The 17,886-nt window shown below is 41.3% G+C and overlaps 1 protein-coding gene across 1 annotated transcript in view; it reads left to right on the top strand.

Moving 5' to 3' along the window:
* The window catches only part of TTC7A (tetratricopeptide repeat domain 7A), a 169,892-nt gene that overhangs the window by 118,057 nt on the left and 33,949 nt on the right, over positions 1 to 17,886 (top strand). Inside the window, exons 18-19 of the mRNA XM_009076060.1 lie at positions 4,529 to 4,663; positions 15,870 to 16,072. Coding sequence (XP_009074308.1) covers positions 4,529 to 4,663; positions 15,870 to 16,072 — 338 coding nt within the window. The remainder of the gene's footprint in view (positions 1 to 4,528; positions 4,664 to 15,869; positions 16,073 to 17,886) is intronic.

Below are 17,886 nucleotides of genomic sequence, written 5' to 3'. Positions count from 1 at the left end.
TGGGGACGGGACTCGATGATCTGTAAGGTCTGTTCCAACCCCTAAATGCTATGATTCTATGGCATGTAGTGCCCTTCTCAAGAAGCACCTGTGTTGCGGATCTGTTCCAGCCTGCTCTTAGCCCAGTCCTAGCAGCCATAGTTCAATAGAAAGTGTTGTATGCCATGGTGCTGCCTGCCAGAAAGAGCAAATTAGTGTAAAGTACAAGCTTTAAGCAGTTTTTCATGCACATAGAGTGATTTGCACTGAATGCAGTTTAGTTTTAGCCAAGAAATATATTCCTCCTCCACTTTGAGAATCCAGGTTTCCATGCTGTTAGTTGCCCCCACAGTGGACGTAAGGATGGAGTACTGTAACTACACCACCAGCCTTTAGTGCAGGGCTGGCACTGGTGGGTTCCAGCAGAGGTGTGTGGCTCCCTGCTCTGCAGGCTCTAGGTGCTGCGGTTCTCCATCTGCAGAAGGGAGGCAGCTGGGTCTACTGTCCTGGTTGGGAGCCTGTTTGAAGATAGGAGAGGGTGAGACTGAAGCATTCAGCTCTAGCCCCTCTCACCCACATGCTTTCCCAGAGCTGCAGCTGTGGCTGGCTGCTTTGAAGGAGGGAGGAGGTCTGATACTTTGCATCTTTCTGGAACAGGCACTGGTCTCCTCATGAAATCCCCTGGGAGCATGCGGCAGCATCGCTGTAATGCACAGGCGCTCTGTGATCTCTGGACTTGTCACTGAAGGGGGTGGGGGGGTTACTGTGGCCGGGTTTGACACTGGCCTCTCCCTCAGTCAGACCACAATGAGATTATTTGCTGTGCCAGAATTTTAGGTTTGCTGCCAGGAAGATTAATTCGTCTTTATTTTCTTCATCTTCTCCTAACTGAAGCAGTGTTCCTAACTAAATTCACCGATATCAGTCAGCTGCCTTGCTGTTTCATTCTTTTTCTGATTTAGTCTTATCTTATAATGCTCTTGCCTGAAGTGATTTAGGCTAGGGAATTCTGTATTTCTTATAAGCCTAGTAAATCTACTGAGGTACATTTTCTATTTTGATGGCAGTTTTTTCATAGATGCAAAATATTATACTTGGTCATTTTGGTCTTATAACACTCTAGAACAGTGCTTTAAAATTATTTAGATATGTTTTGTATGGCTTATATGCAGAGCTCATCACGACAAAATCAGTTTTGTTATATTTTTATGGGTTATTTCCAAAATGTGTGGAGGGCTTTATTGTAAAATGTGAAGTTTATATTCTGTCTAGCCGAGCTGTTAAATGGAGAAAGAGACTTCACAAAAATAACCAATTGATGTGATGTCTCCTTATGCCAACATTTGCATGTATTTTGAGGCATGACATTAAAGTTCTGCGAGACACGTTTTGTGGGCAGGTTTTTTTAGCGTATAAAGATCTACATTTCTTTAGGAAGTGATATTTTATAATGAGACGTTCAGATTTATTTTTTTGTAAAGTTGCTTGAAGTTTTTCTATTTCAGCCTACCACCCTGAGGTCAGTCATGCCAGTGCCATGCATGCTGACCTCCTCTCTCAGGAGACAGTGTGTGTTAGGGGTATACTCTTGTGGCTCCAGTAGCCATCAGCCCACTCCTAGTGTCACCGTATTGTCTGCCTGAGATTCAGAGCTGTGGCTGAGCCCCTTTCAGTCCAGATGAGCCAAGCTGGCAAAACCCTTCTCTTATTTGGTCAGAAAGGCTTTAAGGAGCTTTCCTGTGAGTGGCCTAGCAGAGATGGACAGTAACAGCGGTGGCAAAAGTGGAGGTATGGGCTGAGATGGAGGGAGCCTTTTCATCTGGCATGCTGTATAGAACAAGGAGTGTATCTGTGTCTGAGGCCAGGCAGGGATGGGAAGGGATAGAATGATCTCTGCCTAGTGAGGTTTGCTTCCTTGTGTAGGCTGGAAAAAAAGGGAAACAAAATAAACATCAAAGAACTGGAATGTCCAAAGGCTGTTAAATGCAAAGAGCCTCTGCTGGAAATCACTAAGTAACTTGAGTTCCCTTTTTTATGGCTGTGCAGATCCCCACTGCACTGGGCAAGATCAGTCTCAATCTCACATTTCGCTTTTGGCAACTACTGGGCTACTGAAGAGAGGAAGAAGGGCAGCTAACTTGTGCTCCTTTGAGTGCTCACTGTGATACTCCTTTAACGCCTGCTTTGTGTGGGAAGAATGCTTTAGTAGATCTTAAGTGGCTGTTCAGCCTCACGACAGCATGTGTACCTCTCCAAAATGCACAAAGGTAACTTACAGTGACATAGTTCCCTTGGACTGACTTGCAAGGAAAAGAGGATTTCCCTGAGCTCTGTGAGGATGTGCATAAAACACCAGCCCATCTGCCCACCCAGTGCAAACAGCCCAGCATTACATATGGGTGCTTGCAAGAAACACAGCCCCAGAAAATCTCTGGAAGAGGACAGTCTTGGCAGAGAAATATGATAATGAAAGTTGCTTTCAAAGCATGCTAACATTATCAGGAGTAAGAATCTTGTTAGGCTGACTACACAATCTCCAAAGCACGTCATTCTTTCCAGGTTTGCCAATCTAGAAGGCAAGAGGTCTACCCTAACTTCAAGAGCTCTTAACAACATCACTAAATGTTCACGTGTTCATTTACTTGTTCTCTGCTGTGCAGAGAAGCTATCTGTGTGTTGGATAGCTGGGGCTAATAAGTGCCTGGTAGGCTTCTCTGTGTTAAACAGCTCTAGTCCGACTTGAATTTCTGGATGTTTCGGTGAAATCTCTCCTAGGTGGAGGTAGAACCGGGGGAGACAAGTGTGAGTGGGCAGGGCAAGGGGGAGGAATCTCGTGCACTGAAACAGGCTGAAGATGGATCTGTTAAATAAACTGTTAAATATAATAAATTTTCCCTGCAAAGCTCAATTGCTTTTACTATACCGTTAAAGCTGTAATTGCTACATTACTGCACTGTCATCTCTTGGAACATTAGATCAAGAATGTCTTTGAAAATATGTAGGAATTTAAGAAATGCATCTAGGAAGAGCACATTTGCATTTTCCAAGGGAGCCGTGGGAGGCGCCTGCGCTGCAGGGCTGTTTTGAAGTTCTCCTGCTTGAAATGAATGACATTAGTTAGCGGTGAGATAATGGGACAAATATTTCCCGTAGCAGTTCGGGGCTTGGAGTTGCACTTGTGGTCTCTACCAAGCCATGACACACTTGCCTCCCGTTAGACAGCGCTCGCACAGGTGTCCTGGCACAGGAGCATGGTGCAGAAATGTGCCTCCCCTCGTGCCTGGGTCAAGGGTGACTCCCTGCTCAGCATCCAGAGTGGAGACCACTGCTGAGGGACTCACACTGCTCTACCTGCCAGCGCCCTGGCCATGGGTGATGTGTTGGTCTGCTGGTGAGGTGTGGTTGGGCAACCATCTCAGCATGCTCCAGCTGGAAAAGCTGCTGTCTCTCTCAGGGAAACCACATAATGCATATGCCCTGTAAGGGGTTTTTATCCCTTCAGTCCCTTCCCTTGCCCAGAGCTATTCCAGCTTCTCCCAGTACCTGTTCCTAGGCTTTACTGCTCCCTCAGGGTGGGTGCGGTGGGAGAAAGTGAGATTTTAGCTTAGGGATCTTGTGGTCTGTGAGGTCAACCTGTGTGAGAGAGAGATTCAAAAGCAATGCTAATCAGCACAAGTGCTTCAGTCACAGCAGCTCTCCAGAGAAAGAGCTTAGCAGCTTTAAAAATCACACGAAACCTATGTATGTTAAAATATTTATTTCTCAAAGCTTTACAAAGCCAACTCTGAAATCTCATTTTGTAGCTTCTTATTTCATTACCATACTTCTGGGTAACCTCCGAGAGGTCAACTCACCAGTACAATCCCACTTGCTGTAGTGGAGAACGTGGTCTCTGTCCATTCACTCCTCCTGGGAGAAGCTTTTGATGTGATGTTTTGTCCCATGATGTAGGCGCCAAATACTTTATTCTTGCGTAAATGTTACAGTGCATACTAAAGGTTAATATAGTCAAAGCTCTGAACTCTCAACTCCCCAAGGTTAAATGAAAAACCACATTGCCTCTACATCAGTAGAACAATATTGATGTCACTTGAAACGTGTGCTGTGTGAATGCTGCTAAGCTACTCTGTAATGCTGCACTAAGTTTTTACATTAGTGGGCTGCAATTTGTAATTGTATGGTGATTGTGATTATAAAGTGGGTTATTAAGAAGTATTTGTGGGAAATATTTCATGGTAGACTTCTGCTTCCCAAATGAGCAAAATATGGTTGCTTCCTTGATGAATGCTAAGCAGACCTTTATAAAATTACTGTCTGCCTCTTAATTTGCTTGTTTGAGCTGCAGCCCTTGGGTAATTTAGTGGGGGTTTTTCAGTAAATTAACCTTTTATAAGACATAGTTCTCCAATTGGTCATGCCAGAATTCAGTAGAGTTCTTATTACATAAAGGTGATGCAGTGAGTGGAGGATCAGACCTGCTACCTTAATGAATGAAAGAAATAGCCTAAAGTGTAAAATGCATTATTGTTCTTGTGTGTTTGGCCCATAGGATCACAGCGAGCCTCTTCCCTTGCTGCCTCAAGACTGGAACAGGCTATGTCTGAAATAACTGTGCAGAGCAGCACAATGAAGCAGGGACCTATGCAGCTGTGGACAACTCTTGAGCAAATTTGGCTACAAGCTGGTAAGTCCTGGACCACCTGGAGTTCCTTCTTCCCTTCAGAGGTGAATGAGATGACCTAAGTATCAACAGAGTAGCTGAAAATCGCTTGATTCCAGCAGAGAATCCGCTTCTCTATCCCAGATGGTTTTTGAAATACCACTTATTTGATTTTTGACCAAAAAATACTGTTGTAGTGTGATTTTTCAGCTCAGCTCACCTCTGTTTTTCTAAAACATACAGAAAACTTCAGTCATCGCTATAATATGCTTTTTTAAAAAACAAGGGTAGGAAGTTCTTCATTAACAAATGGTAGTTGATAGGGACAATTATTTTTCATTCTCTTCTTCCTGTATGTTTCCCTGTAATAAGACTGGGCAAACCATGTATTAAATAAATGTGATTTAGACTGAGAATTTTCCCATCTTTGCTGAGGTTAAAGTGAAAATTATTTAAAAGAGCAAGTCCTCCACTGACTTTATCCTTGAGACTGAGTCTCCCAAGGACTTGTAGATTGTGTATCAGTTTGAGACACTAATGCAGAGATGCTACAGCAGAGTGCATAAAGAGAAAAAAGAACAGTGAGAAGAGCTTGTACCCGATCTCCAAACTTATGGAAGGGTTTTATGTAGGACATTTGGTGAGGAACAGAATTGCCCAGCACATTCTGCCATTTGCATTACAACATTTCAGAACTGATAGAAAGAGTTCATTAGAACAATTTTGTTCTTATGAGACACAGCTTTTCTTCCACAACTGGGCCCACGGTTGTGTGCCTGAAATTACCTTTGAGTGCTGTGATTGCTTTTTAGATGTCTCACCATTGGTAATGAAGAAAAAAAAGCAGACCCCACTGGAACCTGGCTGATAATTCGGTCTTCTTTATGCAGGAGAACCTTTCAAATTCTCATTTAGATAATCTGTGCAATTGACTGTTCTCACATAAAATCTGGCAGTCTCACCCTACTTCTCAGCAAAGATTTTTGTTGCTGTTTTTGTGAGCCTTTTCCTACCAATTAAACTTCAGTTCTAGAAGAAAATATGTGACATTTTTGTTACAATTTGACTAAGTCACCTTATGGAATGTATCATCCTTTTGGTTAATCACTGGTGTTCCCTTTAATGACTTGTGCGTATGTAAACTTCAGTGATGTGCTGTAGGCTTCAAAATCACCAGCAAGATTTTGCTTTATTCAGTTTATACTCCTGATTTAGGGTTGCAGAGAAGGCTAGTGGGGAGGAAAAAATATGGAGTTTATTGTGATGAGAAGTCAGGTGTCTGTTGTCCATCGTCTGCAGATAGCTCTAGGCAGTTTGCATTTTTGCTGTTGTCTGAAAAGACAAAAGCAATAAAGACCTAGTGCTTGCTGTGACCTACCTGTGAATTGCTATGATTGCTTTTCAGTGGTTATCGAGTGCCTTGCTCAACGGTGTTAATTGTTTCTTTTGGATAGAATTTATTTTTATAAGCTGTAACTTTTCTGCCCTATCATTTTTTAAACCTTTGTTTTGCTTCATGCTTACTTTTAACTGGACTTGAATCAGGATTGATATTTTGAAAACACGTACTGTGACTGTGTTGTAATTTCATTACTGAAGTCAGTAATTGTTATGGATGCAGCTTAACAAGCTCTTGGTGAGGTACTGGCCATTCTCTTCTGGCAGCAGTGTGGAAGTTGATGCATTCTGGTATCCTGAGGGATGAGGAGATGTATTTTGGGGTAGTCCTTACTCTATGGAGAAAGGCACTTAGAGGACTTCTTGGAATTGGGTCGATCTTACACTGGGCTTAGTGAGTGCAGTAGTCCAAAAGGATGTGACTGACCTTCAGTACTAGAATCTTTCCCATCTGGAAAGAGGAGAAAGGAGGAGCAAGTATACTTGTAAGAAGTTAATCACTTCCGAAATAGAGATATTTCACAAACAACACATTAAACAGAAATGGATGGCTAAAAGGCATTTGAGGTAGTCACGTGCTTTTGCATTGCAGCTCATCCCAAAATTAACAGCTGTGGAAAGCAACAGGCGATTAGTGTAACATTCCTACGCCTGCATACCAAGTCCCTTCATATTCATGAAAGAGCTGCATCAGTATGCTGTAGATTTTTATCAGGTTTGGCTTGGACTTGTCCTTTTTTAATCAATGACTCATCTTGTGGCTCCAGGCAAGTTGCCTGACTTTTTCATACCTCCTATCTCTAAAGGGGAAAAAACGTTAATCCGCCTTTGGGAAATGACTTGTGTATTGTTGTTTTTGTTGTCATTAACACTTTAACCTTTTTAGCATGACTCATAAATCTTTAGATAAAATTATTACAATTTCCTAACCTCATACTACGGTAAATGTATAACAAAGCATCCATCCTTTTCAGACACCAACAGGATGCAGCTGGCCGTGTCTCAGCCTGTGGGTATGGATTTAGAGCACCAGGTTGCAATCTTGTCTGGGTTCCATTAGAGCCATTACAGTTCCCATCCCTCTTCATATCCCAGGGTATGAAAACTAATAGTACCAGCCAACCATTGGCTCTAACTCCAGTTAGAGCTTTCTGCACTGAGATAGGAAAAAGGCACATAAAATCACCTATCCCACAGCTATGCAAAGCTGTTCTTAAAGCCCTCCAGCAGCCAGGCCAGGCCACAGAGTCAGCATATATATTTGCAAAAGGGACTGTTAGTAGGTGGTAGCTATCCAGTGGTGCTTACATAGTAGAATCCTTACTGTATCAACCTCCACCTGCAGCTGCAATAGGAGTTCCTGCTTTCTGAAGAAGTCCTCAGTCCTTCCAAGCTGGAGAGGCCTTGTTCCCAAACAGGTTTCACAATTGGCTCATGAGAATATGTGTATTCCTTTAAGAGTGACCGACGGCAAGGCTGTCAACCCTGTGCAAATAGTTAATCTTTTTTGTGCTGTGATAAAGATATTTATCTCACACATGAGAGGGCATAGGCTTATTGTTTTTATCTATAACTTTTCTGGGTTTATGACCAGCACAGTTTTGTAGGGAAGATAATAAAGCAGCAGCTTTGGATGTGCTGCTTCTAAGTCCAATTGTGCTGCACTATAACAGATGCTGTACCTTGTCTTTCCCTGCAGCAATGCCTAGTGATCTCTGGCAAGCTAATTTTTTTGTAGGTTCCTGTAAACAAAGAGCTGCTTGATAGATCTGTGGTCTCTAGAAAGAGACCTTTTCTCTTTCATGTGTCCAAATAGAACTGTGAATTCTCACAGTTAGTCTTATGTCCAGCCATCTCCTACAGGACCACCTGGGAGTGCAGTCATCTGCAGCAGGGAACTCAACACCTTTCTTTAGTGGGTTTCCATATGTTCCCGTTTTCCCTGCAGGTAGTCACAGTTAGCTTTGGAAGAGTGTGAGGTGTGCTGTCCCCAAAGACTAGAGAGGTTGTCCATTCCCTGCAGCAGGCATGCTTGGAATACTAATAGGGGTACTTTGTTTTCAAGTGTTCTGCAGCAAAGATTGTTAGTACAGCTTGTCTGGTCCCTTTTAACAATAACCCCCCCCAGTCCTCTTGAAATGTAATGACTTCTTAAAAGGAGTCATCTCAGAACACTTTAACATTTATAAGCTAAACATTATTCTTGGCCCCAAGTCTGAGAAAGCTGATTTCAGAGAATACTCGGGTACTTAGGAATGGTGGTAGAGTACACATGCTGCAGTGGTGCAGCTCCAGGAGAGGTGGTCTTCATGTAGTCCATGTGCTAATTATCCTCTTTGTTCTACTTTTCATGACTGAGAGCTTGAATTAAGCTTTGAGAAGAGAGAAAGAACTTCTGTGCTATTGGTAAAGCTTGTTAACTCCTTCTCTCTCTTGCTGCAGGAAGAGCTGCAAGAGAAATCCTAGAGACTACTGGTGCTAATACTTTTTAAAATCATGCCAGTACTCCTCCTTTTTGTTTAGAAAATAGAGTCATGCTGTTTGGCTAAGGAAAATATAGTTGAAATAGTTCAAATTTATGGCCAAAATTTACCTTCATTCGACATTTTTATAAGATCACTTTTGACCCAGAGAGCAAAGCATGTCAGTATTGAAAAGAAATAGTGTTAATAGTTCTAAGCTCTTTGGGTAACTAGAGTGATTTCGTATCTGAAGTATGTGTGATTATATTTCCAGGCAGTAATAACCGTATGCTCTATTTATACAGAGCATTTTAGAATGCTGCAAGCCAATTTTAATAAGAGTTCTAATGTTCCAGCTCCTGTTACTATATTATTTTAAGCTTTACTTTTAACTACAATGTCCACTTTGTTTGTCTTTACTAGTACTTTATATCTGACAATTTAGCTTCTTGACTAACCCAATACTTTACCAAATATGGCCACTCATAGCAAAGTAGGTCTGGTAATTTGATCTATGTTTGGCTAAATGCCTGCTAAGCTCAGCCTGTCAACCTCACCAGGTAGACCCTAAGGCTAATTTAAAGGAGCATTTAGACAAAAATGACTTGGATACTATTCCATGTACACACAGTGGGGCTGGAGTGGGCTACCTGCTGCCTCAGAAATATGCTAAAGTTTACCCTAGGAAAAAAAATCTTATAACGAACATGCCACAAACAAGAAATGCAGAGAGAGCCAGTGCAGCAGAGAACAGTGAGCTAATGGAAAAACATCTGCTCCCCCGAGTTATGTACAGCAGGAACATTTTTTTTTCCCCTTCACAAAACACTTGTGATTTATTTATTTTATTCCATATGGGCCAGCTCCTGGGAAAAAGCTGTATTAGAGGTGATGAGGTTTGTTTCACAAGAACGTGTTGTTAGGGCCACTGGACTGGAATTTCCAACCCTGGCTGGCCCATGGCTGCAGAGCTGGCATGTTGGCAGTGGGCAAGGGCACAGCCAGGTCCTCCCCTGCTGCCCCTCAGCTCACTCAGTGCAACTTGTGTTTGCATAGCTTGCACATGGGTACTTAAATGTTCTTCCTTCTTGGAGCTTTTAGCGATCCTAAGCCTCCGCAAGTTATTAGCTCTGATATTAAACGTGTTTATCAGGTTTGGGAGACATCTTTATTGACATTGACAGAATAGATCAGATACTGTCCTGTGATGCAGTACTGGTTGTTGAACCAATTCTAATATTTTTGTTTTCTTTCTTTTTTAAAAAGTGCTTTCAAAGTTTAGTATTTCAAATTTAGAACTTCCCCATTCACTGCTTGAGTTCTTAAGCTGCATAAACAGTGCTAATTTTTGTGTCTCTTTACAGTGATACATAGCAGCATGAAAAGCTGGAGCCTAGCAAGCAGGAGCAGGAGGGAGTCCTTTGTTACACAGCTATTACTGAGGAGAATAAAGGTGTACTGCAAAGATGGCTGCCCTGCAGTATTTACTTACTGGGAGGGATTAGGAATGCTTCACACTGGAGATAGAAACGGTAAAGTGAGCTGGTTTGGTCCCATTTGAAATGTCATTAGTGAAGTTAAGAAGCCAGCAGTGGTTCTGCTAAGCCTCCTGGTTTAGCCAACTCTGTACAAGGTTTTTCTGGTGGAGGCTAGAGATCACCAAATTCCCCATTTCTCTTCATTGGAACATCCTCAAGGGTGGATACTAGCTTTTGATCCACACTCTCTAGCTTGGTTTATTTTATTTTCTATCAATAATTAATTTTAAAAATCAAAAGGATTCTTATGACTTTGTATCAGTATGGAGTATTTTGGATTGCCTCCCCCATTCCTGAGGCAATGGATGTTTCTCATTGCTGGAGCAGGACATGAAACTTTGTGGACTGATAATCCTTCGGCATGGACAGTCTTCAAAGAGCACATACCATTTCTTGAAATCTGGGACATGCAAACATTCCTGTCTTGAACTCGCACTTGTGAAGGAAACAGGCAGCAGCTAGCAATGCTTTTTGTTAAGCAGTCTGTAGATCCTTTGCCAAGAGATGGAGTGAAACCCGTTGCACTGCCAGTGGTACCCAGGGAGGGCTTGAGAGTAACAATAGCATATAGCATAGAATAATAGCATATCCTCAGCTGCTCAGTCAGTTTGGACAAGTGATAAAGTGTACATAGTCATGAAGAAGGAGGCAGGATGTTTATTCATACCAGAGACAGAAAATAGGAATTTATACTTAACTGGGCTGGAATATGAAGACTTGGAAGTCTTTTCTTTGACAATAAGCAGCAATGCATGTTTTAAGAGAGGGTGCAAGAAAGGCCAAAAGGTGCTCTTTCACCCTTAACTCAGTGGTGGCCTTGTTATGAGGTAGATGCTTCTCCCAGCTGGGAAATCTGTTTCCTCACCAGTGAACAAGGCCTCCTCACTTGACATAAAGGAACCAGCTAGCTTGTAGTGCTTCATGTTATGTTTTGATTGTGTCATTTAGTATAGAAGGTAGCTTGTGGTAGTTCTGTGCTGCTTCCAGAAACTTTCACTCTAATGCTGCATTTGTAAATAAAGCTTAGTGGCCATTTCAGGCCCTGTGAGCCCCAAAGCTTGGGAATTCAAAGCCCTGGACTTCAGTTAACTACCAGTTTCCATGCAAAGAGAGCCTCTGAGGATGCAAATCTGTTGCCTCATTCAAAAGAGCAAGTGGCTGAGCACAGGTGGATGGTAACACGTGGCAGTTTCGATATCAAATGAAATTATTGCCATCAAGATGTGACTTGAGGAATCTTCTGTCTCATCTGCCACAAATTGTCAAGCTACTGCATGCAGGGTGGTGTCATGGCATGGAACGATGACTAAACCTGACCTGCCAGAAAGGAAAGGCAATGGAGAACCCTTTGTCATGCTAATAGCTCTGTAGTCACTGCTGAAGGCAGAGCTGTCTCAGAGGAGTGGGTCTTTCCAGCAGGCTAAGGGCTCCTGCTGTAACAAGCATTAATAGCTCCTGAAGGCAGATGATGTGAAACAGAAATCACTTTCCTACACATCCTCACAGATGCTCTCATCTTCTTAAGTGTGAAGGGCTGCTCCCCACTATACCATCCTGCTGGGCATTTGTCTGTGTAACATTGGCCATGTCACTATACAGTAGCATTTTTGGGGTGGACAAGAGTAGAGTGCTTTAGGAGCTGGTAGGCACACACAACCAAGTGATGTGGAGCAGTCTGCTTTGTAGGAGTTAAGTGCTGCATCTTGGATAACACCAAATGTGATTCGCAAGGAATGAAATTTTAACTCTTGGGTTGTTCACATTGCAGAAAAACATTTCAAATCAGTTTGATTTTTTTTTAGGCTAGAATTACAGTTGTTGCTGCAGTGACAAGCACTACCACACTTGACTCTGCTTTGAAACACTTAGGAAATGGGGAATAGTCAGTGTTTGAAGTGATGTCAAGCAGCTCTGTTCCTCAGACTAGCACTGTGATGTAGACATGACTGGATTACAGTGTTGTGATGCCTCTGACTGTGGGTCTGACTGTCTGACTGTAGGATGCCCAGCTTTGTCAGTGTTCTGGGAAGTGCTCTTGGTCTGTGTGTTACTGGTCTTTGGAGAGCAAGTAGATGATACGCTTCTGGCAATTTTCACTTGATTAAGGATCTTCATTGTAGATGAGCTTAAATGCCAGCAGAAACAGCTGGAAGAACTAGGAGCTAATAATAATCTGAGTGGAGATGCATGCTGCTCTCAGGGACTGGGCCCAGCATTAAAACTAGCGTATCGGTCTAGTTGTAAGTCAAGACAAAGGAGGCCATAGCCACAAGAGGAGACAACACTTGTTTGGAAGAACGGCAGAGTAGGCCGGATAGTACTGCAAGAAAGTACAGATGGGAAGCATTAAGGGAATCTGAGAAAGGAATGAATCATGCTAGGCTGGACTTTGAAGTCAGCTAGCTGGATAGTTGCTGGTGGTCTCAGTGCAGGCACAAGCTTCAGTTAGTGAATGAAAGGAGACAGTGCATCATTCAACCTGTCTTTGCCCATCCATGGAGTGCACAGTCTTGGTCCATACCTGTAGGTAGAAATGCAGAAATATTTCCTAATATCATTCACACTCAGAATTTCTAGCAGTAAACTCCAGAGAGGCTAGTAGAGGAGTGGTACATCCAGGGTCATCATCTCCCTGCTCAGCGGCTTTGGAGAGCTTTTGGTGGTACTTAGCTCAATACAAAATGTAGATTTGTTTAAGTTTTTATGAAGATGGTGTTAAGTGATGGCAGGCAAGGAAGCTTGCCTTTAGATTCAAAGCTCTGAAGAATGTCAGTACCAAGAATGACATAGTCCAACAATTGGAGGTTCATAAGTGTTTTCCTGAAGCATTGACCCTTTCACAGGATAAGAATTACAGATCTTCAGTACCCATGTCAGCCTGGGAAGATCTGCTTTGGAGTGGAACTGGATGACATGTCTCTATAACAGAACTTCCTTGCAAGAACTGCTAATTTGGTTAGATGTTTATTTCCAGCATAATTAGGTTATATAAGGAGATAGGCTGATTAATCTAGTGGTGAGGAAGCTGCTAACCTAGGTAACACAAAAGCAGGTGTTTCAGTACTTTCAGTATCACTGAGGGTATTACCATGATATATTTAATAGGTCCTTGGTTTTGGGTTTGATTTCTGGTTTTAGCTGTGTTTTTATTCCACGTTACATAACCATATCTTGTTAATCTGTAAATAAAATGAGTATGTAATAGAAGTGAAAAATGAGTTTACAGAAAAACACATTTTAATGCAGGCCAAATGATGTCCTTTAATGTCTATTTTTAGCTGGGTAGCTAAAAATTTTAACACTCCTTTCCTTCTGTAACCAAAAGGCACCCCTCTCATTCTTTTTTATGCAAATTAGGCCTCCCACACCATTAAATCATTTTTTTATTGACTATTGAGCCTGCAAAGAAACAGACTGAACTTTAATATGCTACATTACCATACCATAAAACACAATTTGTAGATCTTATTTAGATTCTGTGTTGCTGCACTTCCTCTAAATAATTGTTATTACTGAAGAAGATTTACAGGCACCATTGAAAGAATAAGTGCTCTCCATTTTGTATGCATTGAAACACTGGCTGTGCGTGATTTCACGTCTAAACCCTGTTGCTCCCAATTCTTCTCTGAAATGAAACAAGTCACATGATGCTCTTAGTTGCTAATAGAGCTTTTAATATGGCAGTATCCAGAACTTCTGTTGACTTCAGCCAGTGGCAGGATTTCACCCCTTCTTTTGTGCCACTAAGTTTGTGCTAACTTTGCAAATGAAGTGTTCATCTTCAGCCTGTGAATCATTGCTTTGCACATCCCCATCCTCATTAATGCCACATGCACGGCGTCAGCTGCTATGCAGCACTTGGCAGAAAAATGCTCTGTTCCTTGGAAGTGCAAGGAAAATACTGTCCTCCCACAAACTATAGAATAAGGCTGTGCATATACTCAGCTTGACAAGGTACACGGCCTTGCTTTCTGTTATTATAGATAGCTGCAGCCTCTTGGAGCCAAGGGAAGGGATGCATGCAGAGATTTTATGATGATTAACCAGAGAGAAATGCATATGAGTCATTCTTAAAGAGTGTAACTCTTATGAAGGAACTAATATTTTGCTCATGTTGACAGCCTTGGAGAATGACATTTATTTGTAGCATAACCTAGAGAGAGCTAAGAAATACTTGATCATTTTCTTGACAATGTCTCACCCTTCTTCTAGGAGGGCCACCTTTGGAATGGAAGGGTGTTTGGCCATGCTGTCATTTCAGTACACAATCTATTACACAACAGTAGAAGTGCTATTTCTGGACACAGTCCCATGTCAGACCAAGGAGGAGCCTTTCCATGGTCAGGCAGGACTGCCTTTGAGATGCTCTCCTGCTCACCTCTACCCAGCAAGCTCCACGTCACCATGCCAAGTCCCTACAGTCATCTGGGTCTCCCAGTGTTTGAAACTGGCAGAGTTTCAAAGCTATTTAAGAGGAAATTTCAGGCTAATTTCCCCCCTCAGAGAAGACTTCCTGAGAATATTCACTACCTTGAAAAGTCAGGGCAGTTAAGGTTGTGTCTAATTTCAGAATCGTTTTTCTAAATCTGGAGCCTGAATTAGTAATTTTGAATTGGACTCTTGAAATGTCAATACTTACTGCATCACCACATGAGTTTAAAAAAAAAAAAAAAAAGAGACTGATTTTCTCAGTGAGAACATGGACATGAGGTTATGGACTAAAGAGCTACTGTTGCTATATGAAGAAAGAGAATAATTTTATATACATAGGTGCATATATGCATATATGTATATATCTATTTAAAAAACACAATTTCCTTTTTCAGTTATGCTTGGCAATTAAAACTGAGCATCACTTTGAACCTTTTGAAAGAATGTAAAATTGAATAAATCTAGACTTAGAATAGACTATTTCATTTGGAAGGGACCCACAAAGATCTTTCTGTCCAGCATAACAATCATCTATTCCAACGATCTTCTAGACCAAATCCTGACTAATGTTAAAGTTCAGCCATGAGATATGTTCTGAAATTTGTTTGTCATGTGAATTTATTAACAAGTTAACATTCAAGCACATTAGGATGCCTCTTACAGTTTTTTTCTAAGAAAACCGCTAAGATAGTTGCAGATAGTTCATGTAAATGAAGGGTCAAGTAAACGGGCAATCTCATCCAAGAGCTGTATTTTGTTTTTCTGTAATGTATGAGGAAGTAAATGGGTGAATGCACAAGTCTGTATTATAAAAACCTTTTGATTTTAACAGTCTCTGAAAAGTTAAGACACAGCTATCTCATAAACTTGACAAATAAACAGAGAGAAACACTTTTAATAATATTCTTAAATGTGGAAATATTCTTTGAAGTAAGTTGTCTATTGTCCAGCTCAGAGGTATCCTATTACTCTGACATGTTTGACGTTCTCAGTAGGCAGCAATGGCTTATTCTGTTCTTTTCCCCCCTGGATTATTGGGAAATACATATTATGACTCCAAATAGCTACCAGCTCTGCTTCCTTTGGGCTCAGTTCAGCACTATTTACGTTCTGACTGAGGAATCTGTAAGGCTCTCCTCTGTCAGGACACCACCTAATGATGTCCATGAACATCTGTATAGAGCCTTTAGCATTAGGAAAACATCCATTCAGTGAATCCAGTTGTGATAGTAAGCACTAACCATAGTAGTAAGCACTGTGCAGGATCATGGCCTCATGTTTTAATATGCTTAAGGGAAGTGATATATAATTAATGTGAAGAAAGGTCTCTACTTTATTTCATCTAATGGTAGGGTGGTTTTTGCTTTATCTTTATGGTTTTTGGGTTTTTTTGCTTTTTAGCTGAACTCTTCATGGAGCAGCAGCATCTCAAAGAAGCAGGCTTTTGTATCCAGGAGGCAGCTAGTCTTTTCCCCACATCTCATGCTGTACTGTACATGCGTGGGAGGCTTGCAGAGATGAAAGGCAATTTGGAGGAGGCTAAGCAATTGTATGATGAAGCGCTCACAGTGAATCCAGCTGGAGTGGAAATTATGCACAGCCTGGTGAGTTTGCAGGGGCTCAGCTCCATTATAGTATTTATGTTCCTGATTAACTGTAATAAGAGGGGAGAGGGCTAATGCTTGCTCTGGATGCCATTGTCTTCCTAATCCTGAGAGCAAGTAACTGTTCCAAGAATAAATTGGGCAGCTTGAACCTCTATTTTAAGACTGCATTGAATGTTTTTAACTAATTAGGACTTGTGTCAAAAGTAAATATTTTAATTGACAAAAGCTCATAGTTTTGGAAGTCAGTTCACTGCTGTGTCTTTGCTGCTTTTCCCTCTAACTGTTATGCATTTTAAATAAGCAGTACACTGATGTTTGAAAGATCTGAACCAAATAACTATAGAATATCAATATATATGGGGCTTGTAAACCTTGGGCTTGTGTCCTGTGCCTCCTTAAATCAAGATAAACTATGAGTTTACAATAAAACTAATTTGTTTTATTGTACAATAAAACTAATCTTAAGCTGCAGCTTAGTTCCAGCCTTATGTAGGGGCAGTGACTCCACATTTATGGGTTTTGTTGGTAACACCCATACCTAGCAAGTTGGGCTTTTTTCTGTTGCGCCAACCCCAAAACAAACTGTCTTACAGATACAGGGCCTAGAGCTTAACAATGATAGTAATAATAATATAGTGAGCTTCACAGAAGACCAAAATCCACTTCTCTTGTGAAATCAAAACAGTTAATCATACTTCATCAATGATATGTTTTGTTAACTGCAGCCCTTACTAGGTCTGTCTGGGATTTTAGAAGTCTGTCTTGACTAATCTAATTTTTACAGGAATTCTATATCCATGTGACTGCTTAGTCTTTGCTAGGAGATTTGTAATTCCTGGCATAAACGTGGTCCTGGTAAGCTTTGCTGGCAACTCCAAAGCTGCAGGTGTATCAGTGCACAAGAGGACAAATGTAAAGTGAAGTTATAATTGAGAGAAAATAGTAGAACCTACAGGCAAGGGACAAGATATTTGGTAATAATGAATGTTCAGTACAAAAATAGCAAATGAATACCTGGGGCATATGTCAGGAGAAGGTTACAAAACAGCAATGCACATATCAAGCTTATATGGGGCAATAACATTACTTTGTTGTAATACAGCCTTTATAAATTCAGTCAGTAAAAACTTGGCTAGATGGAATGACATTCTTTGCTCATGATTTCAGACAAGTCACTGATACCAGAGCAGCCATCAAGTTAGATGCCAACATGATACTAATAGCTTTCATTTTTGTCTTATTTTATGGACATAACCACATACTGAGACTTGCAATTTTCTGAAACTGTAGTCATTTGGAATAAAAATGTCTGAGATGCACATCTGCTCTGGCCTGGTTTAGTTTGGAAGACATCACCCAACTTGGCTTAACTGTTTCTGAAAATGAGGTTAAAGAAGATACCTTAAAGGCTTCTGTGACACCTTCTTCGCTGTGCATTAGTGGTTCTAGATTTTGTCAGGAATGGGTAACATATTAATGTGCATTTTACCATCCCTAAGAAAATCCTTCCTAGGTTATCCAAGTTATAAACTTTAAAAAACCCCACATCTTATACATGCTTAGTATTTCTGAGAGTTCTAAGGAGTCTGTGAATGCTCATTCGCCTCAAACTCCATTGATTCTGAAGAAGTGCAAGAGAGACAACCCTGGTAACTGCAGGCTTTTCAGCCTCACTTCAGTGACTGGTAAAATAATAGAGGAGGTTATTCTGCAAGTTTTTGAAAAATGCCTGAAAGACAATGCAGTCATTGGTCACAGCCAGCATGAGTTCATGAGGGCACCTGCCCCAGGGCAACCCTGGGTGTACATAC

This window comes from Acanthisitta chloris, unplaced genomic scaffold, assembly GCF_000695815.1.
Source record: "Acanthisitta chloris isolate BGI_N310 unplaced genomic scaffold, ASM69581v1 scaffold476, whole genome shotgun sequence".
Classification (NCBI taxonomy): Eukaryota; Metazoa; Chordata; class Aves; order Passeriformes; family Acanthisittidae; genus Acanthisitta; species Acanthisitta chloris.
Note: the sequence above shows the minus strand (reverse complement) of the source record. Positions and strands in the feature narration are given on the sequence as shown.